The sequence below is a fragment of the Dermacentor variabilis genome, chromosome 9 (assembly GCF_050947875.1).
Source record: "Dermacentor variabilis isolate Ectoservices chromosome 9, ASM5094787v1, whole genome shotgun sequence".
NCBI classification, from domain to species: Eukaryota; Metazoa; Arthropoda; class Arachnida; order Ixodida; family Ixodidae; genus Dermacentor; species Dermacentor variabilis.
In genome coordinates this window covers 52,397,845-52,417,060 of record NC_134576.1, presented here as the reverse complement: position 1 = coordinate 52,417,060, position 19,216 = coordinate 52,397,845, and the positions used below count along the sequence as shown (strand labels likewise).

The 19,216-nt window shown below is 47.2% G+C and overlaps 1 protein-coding gene across 2 annotated transcripts in view; it reads right to left on the bottom strand.

Annotated features, from left to right (window-relative positions):
- The window catches only part of LOC142592688 (putative peptidase C1-like protein F26E4.3), a 44,727-nt gene that overhangs the window by 8,624 nt on the left and 16,887 nt on the right, over positions 1–19,216 (bottom strand). For both annotated transcript variants that reach the window (XM_075704257.1, XM_075704258.1), the window contains exons 3-7: positions 12,827–12,890; positions 9,725–9,829; positions 6,719–6,809; positions 4,794–4,935; positions 3,665–3,818 (exon numbers count right to left, since the gene is read on the bottom strand). In XM_075704257.1, coding sequence (XP_075560372.1) covers positions 3,665–3,818; positions 4,794–4,935; positions 6,719–6,809; positions 9,725–9,829; positions 12,827–12,890 — 556 coding nt within the window. The remainder of the gene's footprint in view (positions 1–3,664; positions 3,819–4,793; positions 4,936–6,718; positions 6,810–9,724; positions 9,830–12,826; positions 12,891–19,216) is intronic.

The following is a 19,216-nucleotide window of genomic DNA, read 5'->3' as shown; positions in this document are numbered from 1 at the left end:
CGGCGACATCACTTTCTGTGTGCGCTGATTGACTGGTTGAGCACTACGCCACGCGAAGGCGATAGTATCGCCGAAAGTCGTCGCCCGAGAATACGTCACCAGGAGTCATTAGAAAGAAAGTGAGAGACACAGAGACAGTGATTTGGATGGAAAGAATGGAAACAAAAAAGGGCCATAGAGATCTACAAGAATGGACAAAAACACACTGGAGCAAGTACTCGGAACAATATGGGGCATGTGTATGGTGCAGAAAAAATCGGGAGACCACTCGGCGGATCCTAATGGAATGCCAAGGGATTCACTCACTGATGCCCCATAGGTAACATACACCTCCCAGAAACGCTTGGATTTAAAGTGGATGAAAGCATCACCCGGTCAGCGGTCGAGATAAGGAAAAAACGTTTAGAGTATTGGGGGTGGGGAGGGGGAAACAGGCAAGTAATTGATACGACTGGATCTGTTACAGGCAAGGCTGATAGAGAAGTTTCGAGCAAAAAAATTAAAGCCAGTTCCACGCAGTGAAAGCGGTAAAAGGAGCGAAGCCGGTGGTCGTTTTCTCAAGTTCGAACTCGTGTTTAGCGCAATTTTCGTGTAAATCTCTTGTCTCGTTGTCTTCGTTTTGCTACACTCTAGCTTCGATTCCGGGTTGCGCACACTCTTCAGTTGCGTGAAGTTGTGATCACACCACAGTCTATCGTACACCTTGCAGCTGTGGCCGCCCTCACGGTCGAGGAATTCTCTCTTGTGGCGTCCTTCGGCACCCTCCGTAAGAGGAATCTCACTGCGTCGGCGTCTCTGCTCGGCCTCCTACTCTCGAAGTTGGGGGTTAGCTTGCCTCTGCTGGCGCCTGGCCTGCGCTTCCCGTTCTCGATCCTCGGCGATAGCGGCTTCCCTCCGCTGGCGCTTTGCTTGCGCTTCTCGCTCTCGACGCTCTGGATTTGCGCGACGTCTGCGCTGCCGCTCTCGCCGAGTGGAATACATGGGGCGAAAGGGCGCGCGCCGGCGAAACACCTGCTCCTATGCCCTTCTCCTCCCCCGGTGCGTGCTATGCCCCCCTGTATTTCACCGGGCGACGGAATACGAAGGCTCGACATAGAACAGCTCCGCTGTTAAAACAAGATTACGAATATGTATACAAAAATAATTGGACTTCTAGGAACACTATGGTGTCGAAACTGCAAAGGCGAAAAGAAAGATTCTATAGGCTGAAAATGTCTGAGGAACAAAACTATAAATATCTCGCTTTTCTAAATTTCTTTTACCGAGAAAGAAGCGTAGATTTCTGGGTAACAGTAAAAAAAAAACTCAGTTTTTTCGTGTGATGCTGTTTCTACAGAACGAGGGATAAAATTGCAAGTAGCTGCCCTTATCCTGTAATATAGGGCTCTGAGAAGATATTCTGAAAAATTTAATTGAACTTCATTTTTCAAATGATAGTTTTCATAACGTAACCAACTCATTTGCTTAACGGAACATGTGTAGCTTTTTTCTATTTGTGCTAGAGTGATAAAATTTACATGTTCTGACGACAAGAAGACAAAGCGTCCTGCCAAATTTTGTTAAAATTGACATGTCAGTTAAAAAGTTGAAGCTTTCCTGAAGGAGTACTGAACGACTAGACAAGGAGAGACGACAGGTTACCTTTCATCCTTGTATTCCCCTTCCCCTTCCCCCGTTAGAGGACAACACCCTTAGCGTCTCAGAGTTGCAATGGCAAAATTCCTAGTTGCATACACGTGGGGGTAATGCACGTAGGGCCTTTTAGGCACGGGATATCGTCGAGACGAAGAACTAAAGTTTGCTTTGCCGCATAAAGACGACTACTGCGGTAAAGTAACCTTTAAAGAATGTTTTGTGTTTGGCAAGCTCAAAAACGTGCATAACCATGTCAATGTTGGAAAGTACAAGGCTATTTCTCGCAAAACTGTAAAGTGCGTCGCTGAACGCCTTGGATAAAGCTAATGGCTTTCGTTTGAACTTTACTGTCGCTGTTATGAAGTTGCTTATTTAGCCAAATTAGCTGATCCGAGCTTTTTTTTTTTTTCTAGGCTCAGCCTGCTCATAGTTTCTCATAGTTGTGATGTAATCCAACAAGAAAAAATGAGGCACACAGTGAGCGCACCGCGCCGCATTCGAAAATAGTCAATTATCTGATGTTTCTAACCTAGCGAATGTATGCGTATCTGGGAAAAAAGACTTTCGTTTTTAAACATCGTAGTACTTCGACGCTGCCTGTGAAGACGTGGCAGAAAACCCGCCGTTGTGGCCTAGCGGCTATGACGTTGGCCTGCTAAGCACGAGGTCGCGGGTTCGCGATCTCTGGCCATAGCTAGCGGATTTTGATGAGGGCTATCGTGTACTGTGTATTGGGCGCGAACCCTAAATGGTCTAAAATAATCTGGAGTCTCCCACTACGGCGTGCCTCGTAATGAAAGCGCACTTTTTTTTTACACGTAAAACCCCAGAATTTCATTTTCAGCTCGGCAGAAGATTAAAGGATTCTATGTTGCCTTGGAGGAGGCCACGCAATTTGTGTAAAAATCCAGAGTCCTTGACCGTTGCTTTGGATTGTTGGGTTGCAGTATTTTCTAAAATATTTTTTGTTGTTCTACAGCGCATTTAAAAAGAAGACTTTGAAATCAATCCAGTCAGTATGTGAAAGCGCTACCGCGCAGTCGTGCGCGGTACGGTAAATTGTTCGGCGTTATGCATTCCACCCAGAGTCCGAGAGTGTCGGCGTCTGCGCACGTATTTCGGAGGCACAACGGACGAAGACGGACGAAGTCAGACGCTGCGTTGTTCTCGAGAACACGCGGTATCCAGTGTGAGACCCTGCTTCGCCATCACAGCGAACGAGTTTCCAGCTGGATAGCTCGCTGAAATCCGCACGGGCCCCTCCCCTTCCCATCCGCACTCTCCGCCTCCCCATCCATTATTATTATTATTATTATTACTTTTTGAAAGCGAAGCTGTCTTGTAGATGATCTACCGTGATTGTGTGGCAGCTGCCCGGCACATCTCGATCGCCGCGCACGCAGCCCAACGCGCTCACGCGGAAGTCTCTGCACCTCGCGTGCATGGTGTCTCTCGAGTACAGAGCACCTAACGCAAACTGTGCATACATCGCGCGAAACGATAAGTAAAACAATATACTCGAGCATCAACGTAGCAATCGCTTCAAGCAGCTCGCTCACGTGCACCTGTTTGCGGGTTAATCTATAGAAGGATCGACGTCTGGGTGAGTTGGTGCTTGAACGTCTTGAAGGGGCAGCGCAATATGACGAAGACAGAAGGCAGGAACTGCGTCAGCGCTGTCCTGTGTGTTCCTGCCTTCTGTCTTCGTCATATTGTGCTGCCCCTTCAAGAAGTTCATCCATAATTAAGGTGGTGAGACAAGACCACCAAGGTTGCCAGTTACCTAAGCATAGCTCCGAAGAAGAGCTGAAAGCCGAAAGAGGACGCGTCAGCGCGCTGCAGCAAACAACGGAGCCCTGCGCAAACTCCTCAAAAGCTTCGCGTTCTCGAGGCGTCCGACGCAGGTGTCGGACCCGTTCGCATTTTCTTTCTTCAAACGGGGCTTATATGTGGTTGAACGGTAAGTGGCGCCCGAGGCAACTGTGAGTTTCACGGTCTTTGCAAGTTGGGGAGAATAGGAATCACGCACCCGTAGTTGACGAGGAACCTCCAGCCGCGGTCAGCGTGTCCACCTTGGCAGACGACTCGGCGTCCCCCGTTGAGGCAGGACATCAGGTCCTGCGGAGACACTTCCACCTTGTCCACGCCTCGGGACTGGATCGACAGCCGATCGGAAGCCACAGCTGCGAAATCGCAGAAACGAATCTGGTGGGAAAAAATGACCTCGATAATTCATTGAAACGATAGACCTGACACGAAAACGAGACGGAACGCCGACAAGCCCGGTCAGATAAATCAAACTTCGATTGCGCGCGCAAACTTTGTTCAAAAGGAAATTACGATGTAATTATAGTGCGCTCAACCGCGACTAATCTACGCAGCTGAAAGTTGCAGAGTAACAGAAGCTTCAGGCTAATCTGAAGATCGTCCACGATGCAAGTAAATGATTGTATATATATATATATATATATATATATATATATATATATATATATATATATATATACATACAAAATCACCGAGTAAACATGTCATTTTTTGTAAGTGTGTTCCTCTGCCGGTAGCCGAGGCGTGTTAGACAGCTGAAGTGAAACGCTGTACAAAGGGAGACAGACGAGGACGTCGCTGAACTATAAACGGACTTTTATTTTCGCGCATTCGGCTTCAAATGTAATAGTGCACTCGAAAAACAAATGAAAAAAGAAACATACGCAGCATATGCGCCTAATATCGGTCACGCAAAGTGGGCCTTATCCATGCACCGTCTAGCAGGTCAATGTAGGACGCTGAGGAGTCGAGATTATGAGCGAGATGTTTAGTCTGGCATGTAACGTTATGTGTAGAGTCGATAGCCGTCGCTCTAACTATAGTAACAACACTGTGTCCAGAAAAAAAAAAAGCTGTCTAGGATGAGTGGCAGAGGAGTGCGATCAGACTATTCTCGGGCGTATAGTGAAGGGTCCTTGCACCTTGCGTCAGGAACACAAAGCCTTATTTTGTTCCAACCTCCTCTTGCATTTTCGAGGAACATCGAGGTTTATTCACTAGCTTATTCACTAAACGGCTAGAGTTGGCTGTAAATTGAGATTTCTGGGGGAGGGGGGGGGGAGGATTCGGGTATCGCCGAGTACAAAAACGGGCGCCGACGGTGACCGTACCTGCAGTGGAGAACGCCCAGGAGGAGGCGCAGTCCCCTTGGTCCCTCACCCCGTGCACCAGGCCCGCCCAGCGGATACGGGCGTCGAACTCCTCGGGCAGCAGCTCGCGCTTCTTCAGGTGCAGCTCGCTCATCTCCACAGTCTGCCGGTGAGGGAGGAGAGAGGGAGAGGCGCACATCCTCGTCACAACCAGGAGACCAGCTCAAGAGACGTATAGTTCGATTGCACGTCGAACTGGTACGTCTATAGTGCTTGTTTAAATGCTAGCTGGTTAGATTGAGGAAGGCAGCGCGTGCCCCTGTAGGTGGAGAAAGGGAGAAAGCAAGCCGTTTTGTCCTAGAAGCTTGTCCTAGAAGCCATTTTTTCCTTTGCTGAAGCACAGAGATGCAGTTGTATATCATCGCACGGCAGGTAGGCGTATCGATGCTACTTTCTGGATTTTTGTTTATGACAACTCGGATGCCTCTCGGAGAGCACTGCGCGGGCGTCTTTCGTCGTCTGTGGCCACACGGTGGTCTATAGACTAAACTAACGCCAATTATCACCAAAGCTAGCTTACGCTATGAATACGCATGGACCATTTCCACAGAGAGAGAGCGAGAGAGAGAAAGCTTTTTAATGAAACGCAGAGGACTGTGCCGGCAGGCGCAAAGCCGGCTACTTGCTACTCTGCATGGGCAAGGAGACGTGGGGTTTAAAGACCCTAAGAGAACGAGGGGCGGAAAGCAAAGAAAAAATGAAAAGGTGCGAGAGAGATGGACGTGGTATTTAGATGTCAAATTATGTTCAGTATGCTGCATTCAACATGAAGGCTTCGTGAAAATTAAGTTTGGTCATTCTAGTCTCTATATGCAGAGTTTCCTCGAGCTGATCAGTTTCGCTTTATTGAAAGATCAAGCAAGCCAATATATCGAAGATAAGCAAAACCACACGCTGCATGCATCCGAATTTACATCTGGGCCGAATATCTTACGTAATAGATTCGAAGTTAATTTTGAAAAAATAGTTCGACGTCGCGTGCAAGTAAATGTTCAAGCGGTCGCACAAGCTAACACAGACGTTGAAGCCAGGGCTGCCGCCAGGTGGGAAAGAAATGAACTCGAGCATTTGGTACGGACAGACTACGCGTTGCCATCAAAGCAATTCTGGCAAGGAACAAGGCGCCAAAGCCAGCACGTGGCGTCACTAATTTTTTCGTGGCTCTGTGCGGGCAGTGTAATTTTGTATTCGTCACTGCCTCTTGTTCTCCCGCCCCGCTCATCGGTTCACGTGACAGACAAAATACGTAGTTTACCCGGCCGCGGTAGCCCAGTGGCGTTCCCGCACACTACGTCGCGGGTTCGACTCCGACCGCGGCGGCCGCATTTCGATGGCGGCGAGATGGCCGCGCGCTCGGCAGATCTAGATTCGCGCTACAACATGGTGATGGCTCATTTCCCACGAGTCTTTTATATTTATTGTTACTCCTAGCCTTCTTTTTTCCCTCCTCCGTGTTTTCGTAGCAGCAACCCATAAGTGCGATGGCGACGCCAAGCCGTTCACAAAGCGAGGCTCGTGCATCAGACCTTCAGCACTGGCACCGTGGAGTGCATCAGCCACTGTTTAGTTTTCGTACCTAACAATTTAAGAGAGAGCGAGAGAGAGAGAGAGAAGCACTAGGACAAGATATGAGACAAAGACTGGCGCTCAACTAACGTCTTGCTCAACCAGAGGAAAGCAGAGAGGAGTTTTGCTCGAAAGGCCCTACGTGACAAGTTCTCTGCCTCTCATTAAGAGCCCGTTGAATTTTGTTTCTTTTTTTTTTTTTTTTGAAGTATAGGTGGATGGATTCTCACATGTGCAGATCATAAACTGGCATGCGCAGACCATAACCTTAAGTGGTTTATCGGTACTCTTGAAAAAAAAAAAACGCTGTCTGAGCTTACCGGTCTCTCTGGTTGGTGGGTGCCGAGCCTGTAGCGGATGCCTTCGTCCAGGAGCTTGCCTTGGAAGAACGAGTAGTTTGTCGCCTTCCAGCTGCGAGAGGTCCAGAACAGCCGGGTCACTTCGCGTCGTCGCGTTCGCTCTGGCAATCATGCGGCACAAGTAACGTGCGAAAGGGGATTGTGGTTCAGAGCGCATGCGCGTACTCCCTGCCGGTGCCATGGCGTAACGTGTGGCACCCGCTGACCTATCCGCTTTTCCGCTGTGACGGTGTCCAAAACAGCCTTGAGGGTATAGTTCCGTCCGGGTCTTTAACGGCGAACATTAGGAATAGCTTGAGGGGTACGTCTCGTCAACCCATATGTTATAGTAGAACATTTATGTCGTCGAAATAATACTCGGCGCGTCAGGCTTGTTGAGTACGGACAGAAAAAAAGAAGTACAGCAATATCGCTGAACTGGCACCTAAGCCTATTTTGAAAAGAAAACGGGAGCACATATATCTATGCACATAGCAGTCGAATGATCGTGGCACTTGCGCGAAGGAACACTGGCAACCTCTTTGTAGCTAGGTATCCAAGAGATGATCAAAGAGAAAAGAAATGATCCGTGTTCTCTTGTGCACATGCCGGGACTATTTGATTCGTATGCGTATGAACTATATCTTTCGTTTTTTTTTCTTTTTCAAGTAAGCTTAGTTGCGAGTTCAGCGCTTGTGGCATCTTTCTTTTTTTTTTGTACGTGCTTAACCTTGTCGTGCTGAGTAATAATTACTTCAACGATGAACATCGACCAGGTAGCCCAACTAACCATTCTGCGCCATGCAGAGGATTTCTATTTCTACCACCCTCTCTCATGTTCTTTATATATATAGGGTTGTACGGGCTTGTCACGGTAAAAAATAAAGTTACATTTTCTGTGTACTATCTCAATTAAGTCCATTAAGGACCACTACTACAAGCATAGGGCACATAAACGGTGGACCTTTAGAATTACAGAATGGGTGCCAAGAGAAGGAAAGCGCAATCGATTACGGCAGACAATTAGGGGAGGTTGATGCAATTAGGAAATTTGCAGGCGCAAGTTGGAATCAGTTGGCGCAGAACAGGGGTAATTGGAAATCGCAAGGAGAGTCCTTCGTCCTGCAGAGTACATAAAGATAGGCTGATTGTGACGATGATGATTATGATTAAGTGTACAGACATCCTTCGTGGCAGCGGTGGCGTAGTGAAAATTGTCGTATAGCCCCACAATCCCTACAGCCCCAACGTATCTCAGTACGTATCAGACCCATAAATAGAATGCCTTGGTTTAGAGAATATTTAATTGCCTTAAGCTACTTGCAAGCTTTATCCCAACCGCTGACAGTTTTATTTTTAACTTCAGGTCCTTCTTTGCCAACTTCTTTTTTCATGCAGTGTTTGTTAGGTGAAATTGATCGATAAGCCTTAGATATAAACCTGAAACGAGCGATATGGCCGCCGGCTTTTCGGGAGACGTTGTGGCGATTCCTTTCAGGCACACGTTGCTGCGCCACAAGCATGTTGCTGCACAGAGCTGAAGGCGGTTTGCTACGGGAGACGCCCAGAACAACGGGAGCTCGTGCGACGACACGCTGTAACAGTGCCGTGCCAAGTGACAGCGCTGACGGATATGACTCTCGGAGGACGGGCGGTATCGACAAGCTGTCATTAGTCAAGCGAGGCCTAATTGTTTTCTTTCGTTTGAAGTGACTTTGGTCGGCACCGGGATGCGCCAATAGACGCTGGCAACGAACGAAGTTCTCATAAGCTCACACAGGGAAGCGCGCCAGCAATTGAACTTCGTTGCATTTTGTTTCCGAGGGTTCATGTGTCCACATCACAGCAAAGCATCGTGACGCTCAACTGTCTGACTTTACGCTAGAATTAGGAAATACATTGTCTTTAGGCGACAGCAAGACAGATGCTGTACCGACACGCGTATAGGACCTTCAATACTAATTATAGTTCTTGCATCCCTCAATGATCTCTTGCGTGCATCTGTCGAAGTTGATTATAACACACTTTGGAAAGAAGAACTCATCTGCAGTCATTGCAATGCAGTGATAGGTGCATCGCTGTGACTGTGTATTAGGAACTCAATTCAGATTAATCGTGGCGTCAAACAACACAATAAAAAGTACACGGCCAATGGCGCCACACTCGCAATTGAGTTGCGAGTAGTGCAGCTCAACTGCAACTCAATTAGCAACTCAATCAGCAACTCGTTTTTGTTAAGTTGTTCAACTCGGTTGCACCTCACTGCGTTCCGCCTGGCGCCTAAACCTCGGTGTGTGGATCGACAGACCTCGTAAAAACGGGCATGCTTTGGTCTGTCCATCTTTCGCCGCAAGTACAACAAAATTATCTTGTCGCGCGCAAAACTTGAGACATCGTTTTATCTTGCGTCGCCTGCAAGCGCCCACCCTTGTCCAAGTCGGTTCGTGGTGGACTATGAAAAAACATAAGAACGGAGGCTGCTTATCGCGTGGTTGAAATTCTAAAGGACCGGCGCTTAGACGAAGTACACTGAAAGAGCGGCACACGTGTACATACACGAGTGGCATGCATTCGAGCTGGTTCCTAACTGCGCAGCCAACTCTGTTTGTAGCGGTGCGGAGCCCGCTGGGAGATTGGAGTCAAAAAAAAAGAAAGAATGCTGCCCCGGCCTAACGTGCTAGCTGCTCCGAGAGCAGTCGGAGCAGTCAGTGATTGCGTTTCTGTGGGATCCCGGTGGCCCGCTCAGGTTGAAGGTACGGGAGCGCATATCCGAGCGCTCCGTGCTGGAGCGCGGCGCTCCGAATGAACCGGGCTAATGCGTTCCGAGCGCTCGATTTCCACCAAGCGAATGCACAACGCACCACGTAGAGCGCTCTAGAGCGCTCCAAAGCGACCGGTCGAATGTTTCGTTAGGCTCGAGAAGACGGTGCACCGACCGTGCGAGGGCGAGCAGGCGTGGCACGGGCGAAAAAGTTGAAGGCGGCTCACCCGAAGTTGCCCTCGTTGATCTGCCTGATGAGCTCCGGCCTGTTGATGCACACCCGGTCTTCGCACTGGAGCTGGGCGTGGCGGTCCGACACTTTGCGGCACGTGCTGATGAACAGGAAGAAAGGCGAGCGCAAATCATGGCGACGAGTGGAATTGAAAGCGCGACTTAATTGTCGTGGGTCTCTCGACCTCGCTTATCTTTGTGAACGATTGCGCAGTGTATAACATGCCCTTTCTACAATTGAAATACTTGCCTTCCCTTTTCTTTGCCCGAAATGGTTGCTTTGTCCCTCGATTACGATGCGATACGATTGTATATATAACGAGCTCGACGAGTACAAAAGCAATAGTTTTCAACGACCATTGAGAGATAACACAGGTGTTATCATCATGATGTCTATATCACCTTCAATGCGGATTTCTTCAAGCGCTCTCCCATTGCGCCTGAGTTACCTAATCGGACTCGGAGTCACAGGATTGCCTGCAAATTTCATAGACTAATCGAGCAATCTAGTCCTTTAGCATTTTTGGGCAATTGTCCATTGAAACCCATGTCCCCCCACCCCAAGAATCTCATCTGGTGAAAGACAAAGTAAGGTAAAAAATGAAAACGTATGTTTTCAGCCGATAGCACAATTGAACCTAAGCTGATTCTAAATAGAGGTGGGAGAGAGAGAGAAAGCTGTTTATTGAAACGGCAGAGAATTCTCCCGGCGTGTGTAATGTCGCCCACATGCTACTTGCATAGAAGAGGGATTGAAAGGCCCTGAGAGAAGGAAGGCGGAAGACAAAAAAAAAAGAGAAACAGTTGTGAGAGAGAAAGGTAGACTTAGTATTTACACATGTTCCCTCTGTTGCATTCAAAAGGAAGCCGATGAGAAAATTAAGTTTCGTCCTTCTAATGTGTATATAAAACATTTTCTAAAAGCTTGCCAAGCAAGCCAATGTCTTGAAGGTAAGCAAACAGCAAGCTTACAGCCAACCACTGCTTCGAAAGACAAGGCGTAGGACCACATGTGCTTCTAAGCGTTAGTGGTGCCTGACTAATTTCGTCCACTTTGTTTTCATGTGACTTTCTTTCATCTATATAGGCTGGGCATTCTAACAGGATACGCTCTATTGTTTCTGTGCCACCACAATTGTCGCAGTATAGGGATTGGTAGATTGCCCAAGTCGGCACAAGTAACTTCACAAATGCAGCGTTCAGACGAAGACGATGATAGTGTTTTCTTGGCACCGGGGAAGTTTAGGCGCAGTTATCGACCCCGATCCCGGGTCTATCGAGTGAAGGAATGTACGCAGGGGTACGTGTTGGGTCCAGGCGCGCTTCTTTTCCACACGAGCATGACTTTTTGCCATCGCCGATGCGTCACTTTTTTGTATAAGACATCTTTACGTTTTCCTTGTACTCAAGAGCCTCTGCGGGCTGTTTCATCCGTAATCTCATTTCCGTGAAGACCGCAATGTCCTGGAACCCACTGGAATGCAATGGAGTGGCCAGCAGCGATTCTAAATACTTTTTTATGAAATCATTTTCACAGTGTTCGAGGAAAAACAGGCTTCCATTACGTTCTAACAAGGCAACATATTTTACCTCATACACCCGACAAAAAGAGTTGAAGACGGAGCTGAAATTACATTTAACAGCGTCGCTATTAAAATACCCGTTTTTATGATCATATTTCAGTGAAAAACTGGCACAAAATGCTCATCTAAAACCACCTTATCAGATATAGTTACCGAAGATCGCTGCTGTTTTCATTAGAATCTAAGATTTGATTCCATAATGTCTAAAACAATAACATTACCATGCTCTGTTACAGCCATTACAGCCATATGCTTTAACTTATTGGTATGGAGAACGATTGCTAAAATAAATTGCAAGGGACTAATAGCTCTCCAAAAGGTATTATTCGCTTATGTATCAAGACTGATATGAAGACATACGAACCGTGCCATTGCTTTCAGCAGATAAAATGTTATCTAAGCAATAACAATACTGATTCGGATCCATAAAGGCAACCAACATACTCAACAAAAGTAGGCCACGTGTCACGCTACCTACCATGCACGGCAGAACACAGAACATGCACGTTAAACACCAACAACACAAAACAGAAATTTCGATAGCAATATAGGAACTAAATAAATAAGTAAATAAGCAATACGGCCAGACACATATATGAAAGTATTTACAGAATGGGTTAAAGAAATGTTACATTGGGGTATATTAGCGTCAATGGTTTAGTGTTATGTGTAATCTGCGATTACTGCAGTGAATCATCGAGTTACCTTGCTTTTGAGATTTTCTTGATGCATTGTTTGTTATTCCCACCTGCACGAAGCTAAGAGAAAGATATTTGTTTTTTCGTTTATTTTAAAAGAATATATGCTATTGCATCTAACGTTTCAAAGCGCTATGTATGAAAATTCGTTTGTATAACTTAACAGTAGCTTTACCAGTATACGGGGCATTCACGTGACGTCACTGTACGCCATTGCGCTTCACTATTCACAGCTTCCGCTGTGCTGATCATCAGCGGATCGAGATAATGCACATCTTTTTGACGTGCTGGCTCAACAAAAAATGGCGCTCTCGATGACGTCAGTGCACACCTCCTATGTGTTGATTTTGGCGTGCTCTTTCTAGCGCTGCATAACCGCTGTAAACTTGTAGTCGGGGGTAAATAAATCTATTTAATAGAGAGTTTTAGCGCGTCTGGTATTCCGGCAAGGCTTAGTCGGATTTTCGGGTCGGCGGAGGTGAAAACGTGAGCGGTCGCGGAGTGGTGAGCGGCGTCACCACGCCGGCAGCTCACGTTTACGCCTCCGCCAACCCGGCAATGCGCATAAGCTTTGCCGGAATACCAGACACGCTAAAACTCTCTAAGCGGTTCTACCCGCGTGATCACAACTGACTATATGCTACTGTACGCGTACGGCGCTATGCAACGTTGTAACTCATCACAAAGCTGCACGGAGGTCAAAGTAGTGGTCATTTGCAGGAATATTTGTTGAGAGAGAACGAAGTCTGATTTTTTCGCGGAGCATGAAGCAGAAACTTTCGCAGAAGCCGAAGGGAGTGGGCGGGGGTACTCTTACCATCTGTTGCAGTCGACGTTGACCATCTGGTTCTCGTAGTACCGCACACCGTCGACGATGCACTCTGCACAGTGAAAAAGGCAATGTAATCGTGCTGTGACGCGGAGCTTGTGGCCGGTGAGATGAAAAGTGGAAGAGACGTCCCACTTAAATCGGTGTGAAAAGTTTACGGACCGCGCAATCTGACAAAAAGTTCGGTATTTACGTAGCCTGGACACGCACGCAACCAGCTAAGCTCACAAACTGCTCGGAAGTTGAGCATTTCATTATATCCCATGGTGCAAAATTGGCGACGTTCTTATCGAAAAAGAAAAATCCATATGTCCCATAACCACCCTATTCAATAATCCCATATGAGGCATGGAACTACATATAAAAGGTCATATATGTTCGCATCTTCACAGTAGATTATTGGACATGATATATATATATATATATATATATATATATATATATATATATATATATATATATATATATATATATATATATATATATATATATATATATATATATATATATATGTATATATACGAGAAGAAAGGGGGTTAACCGAGGGGCCCGATTTTTTATTAGTCATATCATAAGAAGCCAACAAACACTGACACCAAGGACAACATAGGGGAAATTACTTGTGCTTAATAAATGAAATAAAGAAATGATAAATATAATGGAAATTAAAGTAGATGAAAAAACAACTTGCCGCAGGTGGGAACCGAACCCACAATGGGTAGAGCATCGCACGCGAAATGCGAAGGTTATATATATATGGCTTTGTTTGATGGGGACCCACTCTACTGTGAGCGTCTGAACTTGCTTGTCTGATACGGCGTTGTTATCATCCCTATTATAGTCGACAGTAAAAAGCAGCCCTAAAACACTGCGCTCGTGTCGTAATTCTTACATCGTCCCTTGTGTATCACGCTGTTCTTCGTCGATACTGAATACCAACTCGCCAATAATTTTTGTGCACTTTAAATCGGTTCAGGCAGAAACATTCTTTAAAAAGTCCGTCCTACCCGCCGCGATATCCTACTGGCTAATATCATTGCTCTGCTGAGCTTGAGGCCGAGGTCGCGACTGGTCGCATTTCGATGAAGGCGAAATGCGAAAATGCTCGTGCATTTAGATTAAAGTGCACGGTCAAGAAAGAAAGCCCAGGTGGTCAAAATAATTCCGGAGTAGTAATCGTGTCGCGGTTTTGAGCAAGAAAAAGCCCCAATATTTTTTTGCTTAGCTCCGTTCTCAACAGTTACTTAGAGGAGGAAATTACGAACTTACGAATTTAGCCCCAGAATGCCAGCGCCGGCACAGCGACCTGACGTCACTGATGTCGCAATATATTTTTCGAATTTGAGTCGTTTATTTTTTTCTTTTTTCAAATGAAGAGCTTTGCTTTGCAGCGCTGCACTCTCGAGCCTTCCGGTGCTCAGAGCGGATATTCAATTTTGACTTCGGCATGAGGGAGGGCAGACATTGTTGCGAAATGTACGCACATTCGTAATCGAAGCATAGAGCGGACGGTTGCGGTCGGACAAGGGAGCCAGAGCATGATAACGGGGTCACGAAAGGAACCTATTGCTCGCTATGCATAGTTGGTTTCCCTCGACAATTTCTAGGTCCCATTACTACCGGTGGGCTGTCTCAAATCTTACTTCCTATAATACAGCGGACTTCTCGTCCGATAATGTACATCGCCCGTCCGTGCCCTGTGGGCGTCGGAAGCAGACGGCGTGCGTAGTTCCGGTTGCAACGGCCGCAGTCGTCGGCTAATTGTCGTCTGCTGCACCGCGATAAAAAAAAAACCGCGCGCGACGTGGCTGTTGGCAACGAGAGCGGCTCGGGCACGTGGTGCGACCAGCGAACGGAACAACGCACCCTGCAACGCGCGCGCGATAGGCTTCGAGCGGGCACCACGGCAGAGTGTCTCATTCATTACGGGCTTCCGCCCTCTCGTCCTACAAGTCTGCTTCGCTGCAAATGCGCCTCGCACTGGCAAGCTAGCTGTTCTAATCCATTGACAAGAACTGCAAGGAACCGCGTCACAGCATATGCCACTTCGTACACTCGCTTATGCAATGAAAAGAGTATAACTGAAATATACGGGGATAAGAGAAGGAGCGCAAACGCAAGCAAAAACACTGAAATGTCGGTGACGCGGATCCAGCTACCGGAAGAACACTTACTTCGAGATGACCATGTATTCTCATGGAAAAAACACGAGCCACCAGTAACGCATTCTCTTCCTCTTCCGTGAGTTGGATGAAGGGAATCAGCCAATCGAAAGGTTCGATCGAGTGAGCAAGAAGAGCACGAAAAAAGCAATCATCGACACACCTGAAGGCACTCAGATGGAAAGCGACTTAGAAAACACCGATTCTGCTCTTCCATCCTTGAGGACCATCGACGTCCTAAAGTCAGGACTGGTAGTCTATGATGCAGGCCACTTTCGCACGACATTAACTTTTCGCTCGCTTTATCCCGCGAGAGAAGCCTAATTTCACATTAGGCGCCCCAAGAACAACTGCACATTTCGTCAACTTTTCTCTACTCACCCAAACTGAGTACGCGACCCTGTCGCACGAGGCGATTCTCTGTGCGCGTTCAGCAGTGTGCCTCGTAAATCGCGCGAGCTCCCCTGCTTTGCTCGGTGTCGTGATTCGCGGTGTTACGTGGATCAGTCGCCAGTGGTAGATGCACTTTACTGCTGCCAGCGGTTAGGTTTGGTGCGACGTTGAAAATCGCAAGTTCGACAAAGTGGACGACGAGCAACGTGGAGTCAGAATTATTTATTGTTGTTTTGTAGCAGCATTAGACCTTGGTCGCTGTACGAGTCGCTTTGTTCGGTAATGCCCACACAGTCTGACGAACCGACTCCATCTCGAAGGTTGACAGTGCTTTGACGTGGAAATGCAATCTCTTTCATGTAAGCGGACTTAAACAGCAACTTTGCGTGGATCACAATTTTTCCGGTACCTTGCCGAACAGCGCCCTGGCCATAAACGGGATACACATTCGTGCATTTATTTACGTACCTCACAGGCTCCCCGGTTGCAGTATTAGGTGAGCGGGGAACGCATAGTAGTTACAAAAGGAATAACAGCTACCTTATGCAATGCTCAACGAAACAAAAACAGAAAAACTAGCAAGGCTAGCGCAAACTGACGCTAAACCCAATAATATGAAAAGAAATAAAAACAGGGTGCCACGTTACAAAATGTCCGATAAAACAAAGAAAAATTCTAATTATATTAAAGCGACTAACAAACAAGGATATCGTTTCACTAAAAGGCTTTCAAAGGAGCACGCAGACACACTGCTCTCAGCGCGCCGCGAAACCTTTCAATGACGTAACCGAAGCGATGTGTGTGGTTACATCTGCCTCAATGTCATCGGTTGTATTGTCTGCTGTCTTCTCGACAGACGGTATGGTGTGATCTATGCCAACCTTATGTGTGTGTTATGTTGCGTTGCGACGACTATCACTCGCTTCTGTTTAACGTGAGAATGTTTGTACCGAAGCGTTCCAAGGACGCTGTTCTCGTATAAACATGCTCGCATATAGCTTTTCTTATTGTTGTTTTTCTTGTTGTCTGTGCTCTCACCTGACATATACTGAATGAGTTGCAATGGCTCGGAAGGGCTCTGTGCGTGCATATTTAAAAGGAATAGATCGCCAGGTTAAGTACACGAGCGAGCAAAGAATGGGTACACCCTGGGCTACTTCCGTGGCACTACGAGAGTCTGCAGGATCGAATAGTATGTCAGTGAATTAGATGTACTGTCTCACCTATGCAGGGTGTCTTTTTTTTTAGACTGTACAGATTTTTCACTTTAAAAATATCTGCGAGCGAAGCGAACGTGGCGTTTTTAAAGAAGGGCTCCTATAGGGGAGGGCTACATATTTTGCGACTAATAATGTGAGTTTCAGAAGACTAATTAACAGATTTTTTTTCAATTATTTTTTAGAGCATTGGAGGCAGTCCCGCCGTCGCACAATATTGGCTGTTGGCAGTTTCACCATTCTATGGCTTGGTCAACATCCGGCTTACACGAGGAAGTATGATTGGCACGGTCGCAACGGCAGCTGCAGGCCGGAGACCGCGCCCTCAGAATTGATTCATGCTCTGTCAAGTATAAGTTAGCTAATCTTTTCTTTTATAGCGAAGCTGTTAGCGTCTAGTTAATCGGTATCTTTCGTTGCGGCGTCCTCACGAGAAAAAGGAAGAAAAATTTTAGCGATTCAAGCGAGAAGTGCATACATTCTTTTGTATCACGCATACAACATACAGCACAGCATTCGTTCCAATAGAGGACAAGTACCCGAACCGCATAATTGATGATAAGACGTTCCTGACGGCAATGCGAAACACGTAGCGCTCGCTCCCCACATACGTTTCCCGGTAGCGTTTTTACAATTGCTAGTAGGTGCAGCGTGGCATGGCGATTCTCACGGCGCTGGACGTTTCTGCGCAGGCGTGAGTTAGAGCGGGTTCGAGAGAGAAAATGTGGGGGCCTTTGCTCCTTGAATATGTGAGTCTGCCTAGGCACTACGGAAGAGGTTTCTTAACGCGTGTTGTATGCGTTTGTCCCCTAGGCATGTCGGCATTGCGGAGTGCGGTCCCGTTTGTTTACGCTCCGTCGCTGGCTGCCCGCGTGGTTCGGCAGTAGGCCCGGACGGACGCCCCGTTTGGTGATCGCTGTGTCTGGAGGGGCAAGGTTGTGACTGGTGTTGTAAGAGTTGCGGGTCGCTTTTTTAGTCGCAACAGGTCGATTGCATTCTTTACAAGCACTGCTCCAGGAGGGCACATGTAACCGATAAACGGAGTCCTCAGGAGAGCACCTGAGGTTATAATAAAGCAGGCGGCGCAGGATCTCCAGGGCACCCAAGCGGTAGCGGGGGGGGGGGGGGGGGGTCAAAGCTGGAAGCAGGGCGGTCGGTGGGTTGGGGCTCGCGGAGGCCAAAGCGTGCCAAGGGGCGTTCTCATAAAAAATTGGCTGACCGCGATAGTGGACAGCCGATCTTATGAACTCCTGGCACGCGCAGGCCTCGGTGAGCCCCGACCCACGGGCCGCCTTACTACCAGCTGCTTCCAGCCAATAATGCGAAATAATGAGACGTTGTTTCAATTAGTAAAAAACACGATTGAATAAATATGATTACGTCCAGCCGCCAACTTGCGACGCTAAACCGCGCCCCGCGACTTCTGCCGGCACGCCTAGGGACAAACGCGTACAACACGCGCGAAGAAACTCCTCCGTAGTGCCTAGGCAGAGTCGTATATTCTAGGAGCGAAAGTCCCCACATTTCCTCTCTCGCACCCGCTCTTACTCGCGCAGGCGCGCAAACGTCCGTCGTCTCCGGAAGTGCCACGCCCCGCTGTACCTACCAGCAATTGTAAATACGCGTGATTATTCAATGCAATACCTAGTATTTGTTGAGGGTGCTTGTGTCTTCATAAAAATGTTCAGTTGCGTTCAATGCTTTTCGCTGTGCTATTTTCGATGGCCATGGGCCCAATAATTTTGCGAGTGAGAAAGGCTGGTGAGGATCGATGGAGTGTAGCTCTTGTTCTAGCTGCCGTCTTTGTATCTCGTATATGGGGCATTCGAGGAGTATATGGCGAACATTCTCATCGCCGTGGTCACAGGAGCAAGCCGGGGAATGGGCCCGTTTGATACGATGCAGGAGATGTTTGGTGTATGCTGTCCCAAGGCGCAGTTGGTGAATTAGTGTCTCGGTACTTTTAGAAAGTTGTACATCCAGCTGGTATTCGAGGTGAGGGTCTACTTCGTAAAGTATTGATTCCCTAGTGTTTTCATTAAACCATGTTGATAAACACAAGTCCTTCTTTAGTACTCTCAATATCCGTTTTGTGTCCATTGGTGTTAAAGGGATGAGTTCAATTTCTGCATCTTTATGGGCTGATTTTGCCAATGAGTTCGCTAGTTCGTTGCCTGCTATACCAGCATGGCCCGGGACCCACTGTAATATCGCTTCATGTTTCCTTTCATTAGCCTGAGTTAAACTCTTCAGTATTGCGTATGTTATTCGTGCGTGTGGTTGGCTGTCATCAATATATTCAAGACATGCTAAAGCCGATAAAGAGTCCGTGCAAATTACCCGCTTTGGTGGTGTCTCATATATTTTGATAAAATGAGTGGCTTGGAGAACTGCCACTATTTGCGCTATTGTTGGTGACAACGAGTGTCCTAGTCTACAAGCGTACTCTACCCCTAAGGATGGTATAACATAAGCTGCAGTCGCATTTTCTTTGACTACAGAACCGTCCGTGTAGACGTGAATAGATTCCTGGCACTTGTCACATAGGTGACGTAACGCTAATTGTTTTGCTGCTAATGTGGAAACGTCGCTTTTGTTTTTAAGGC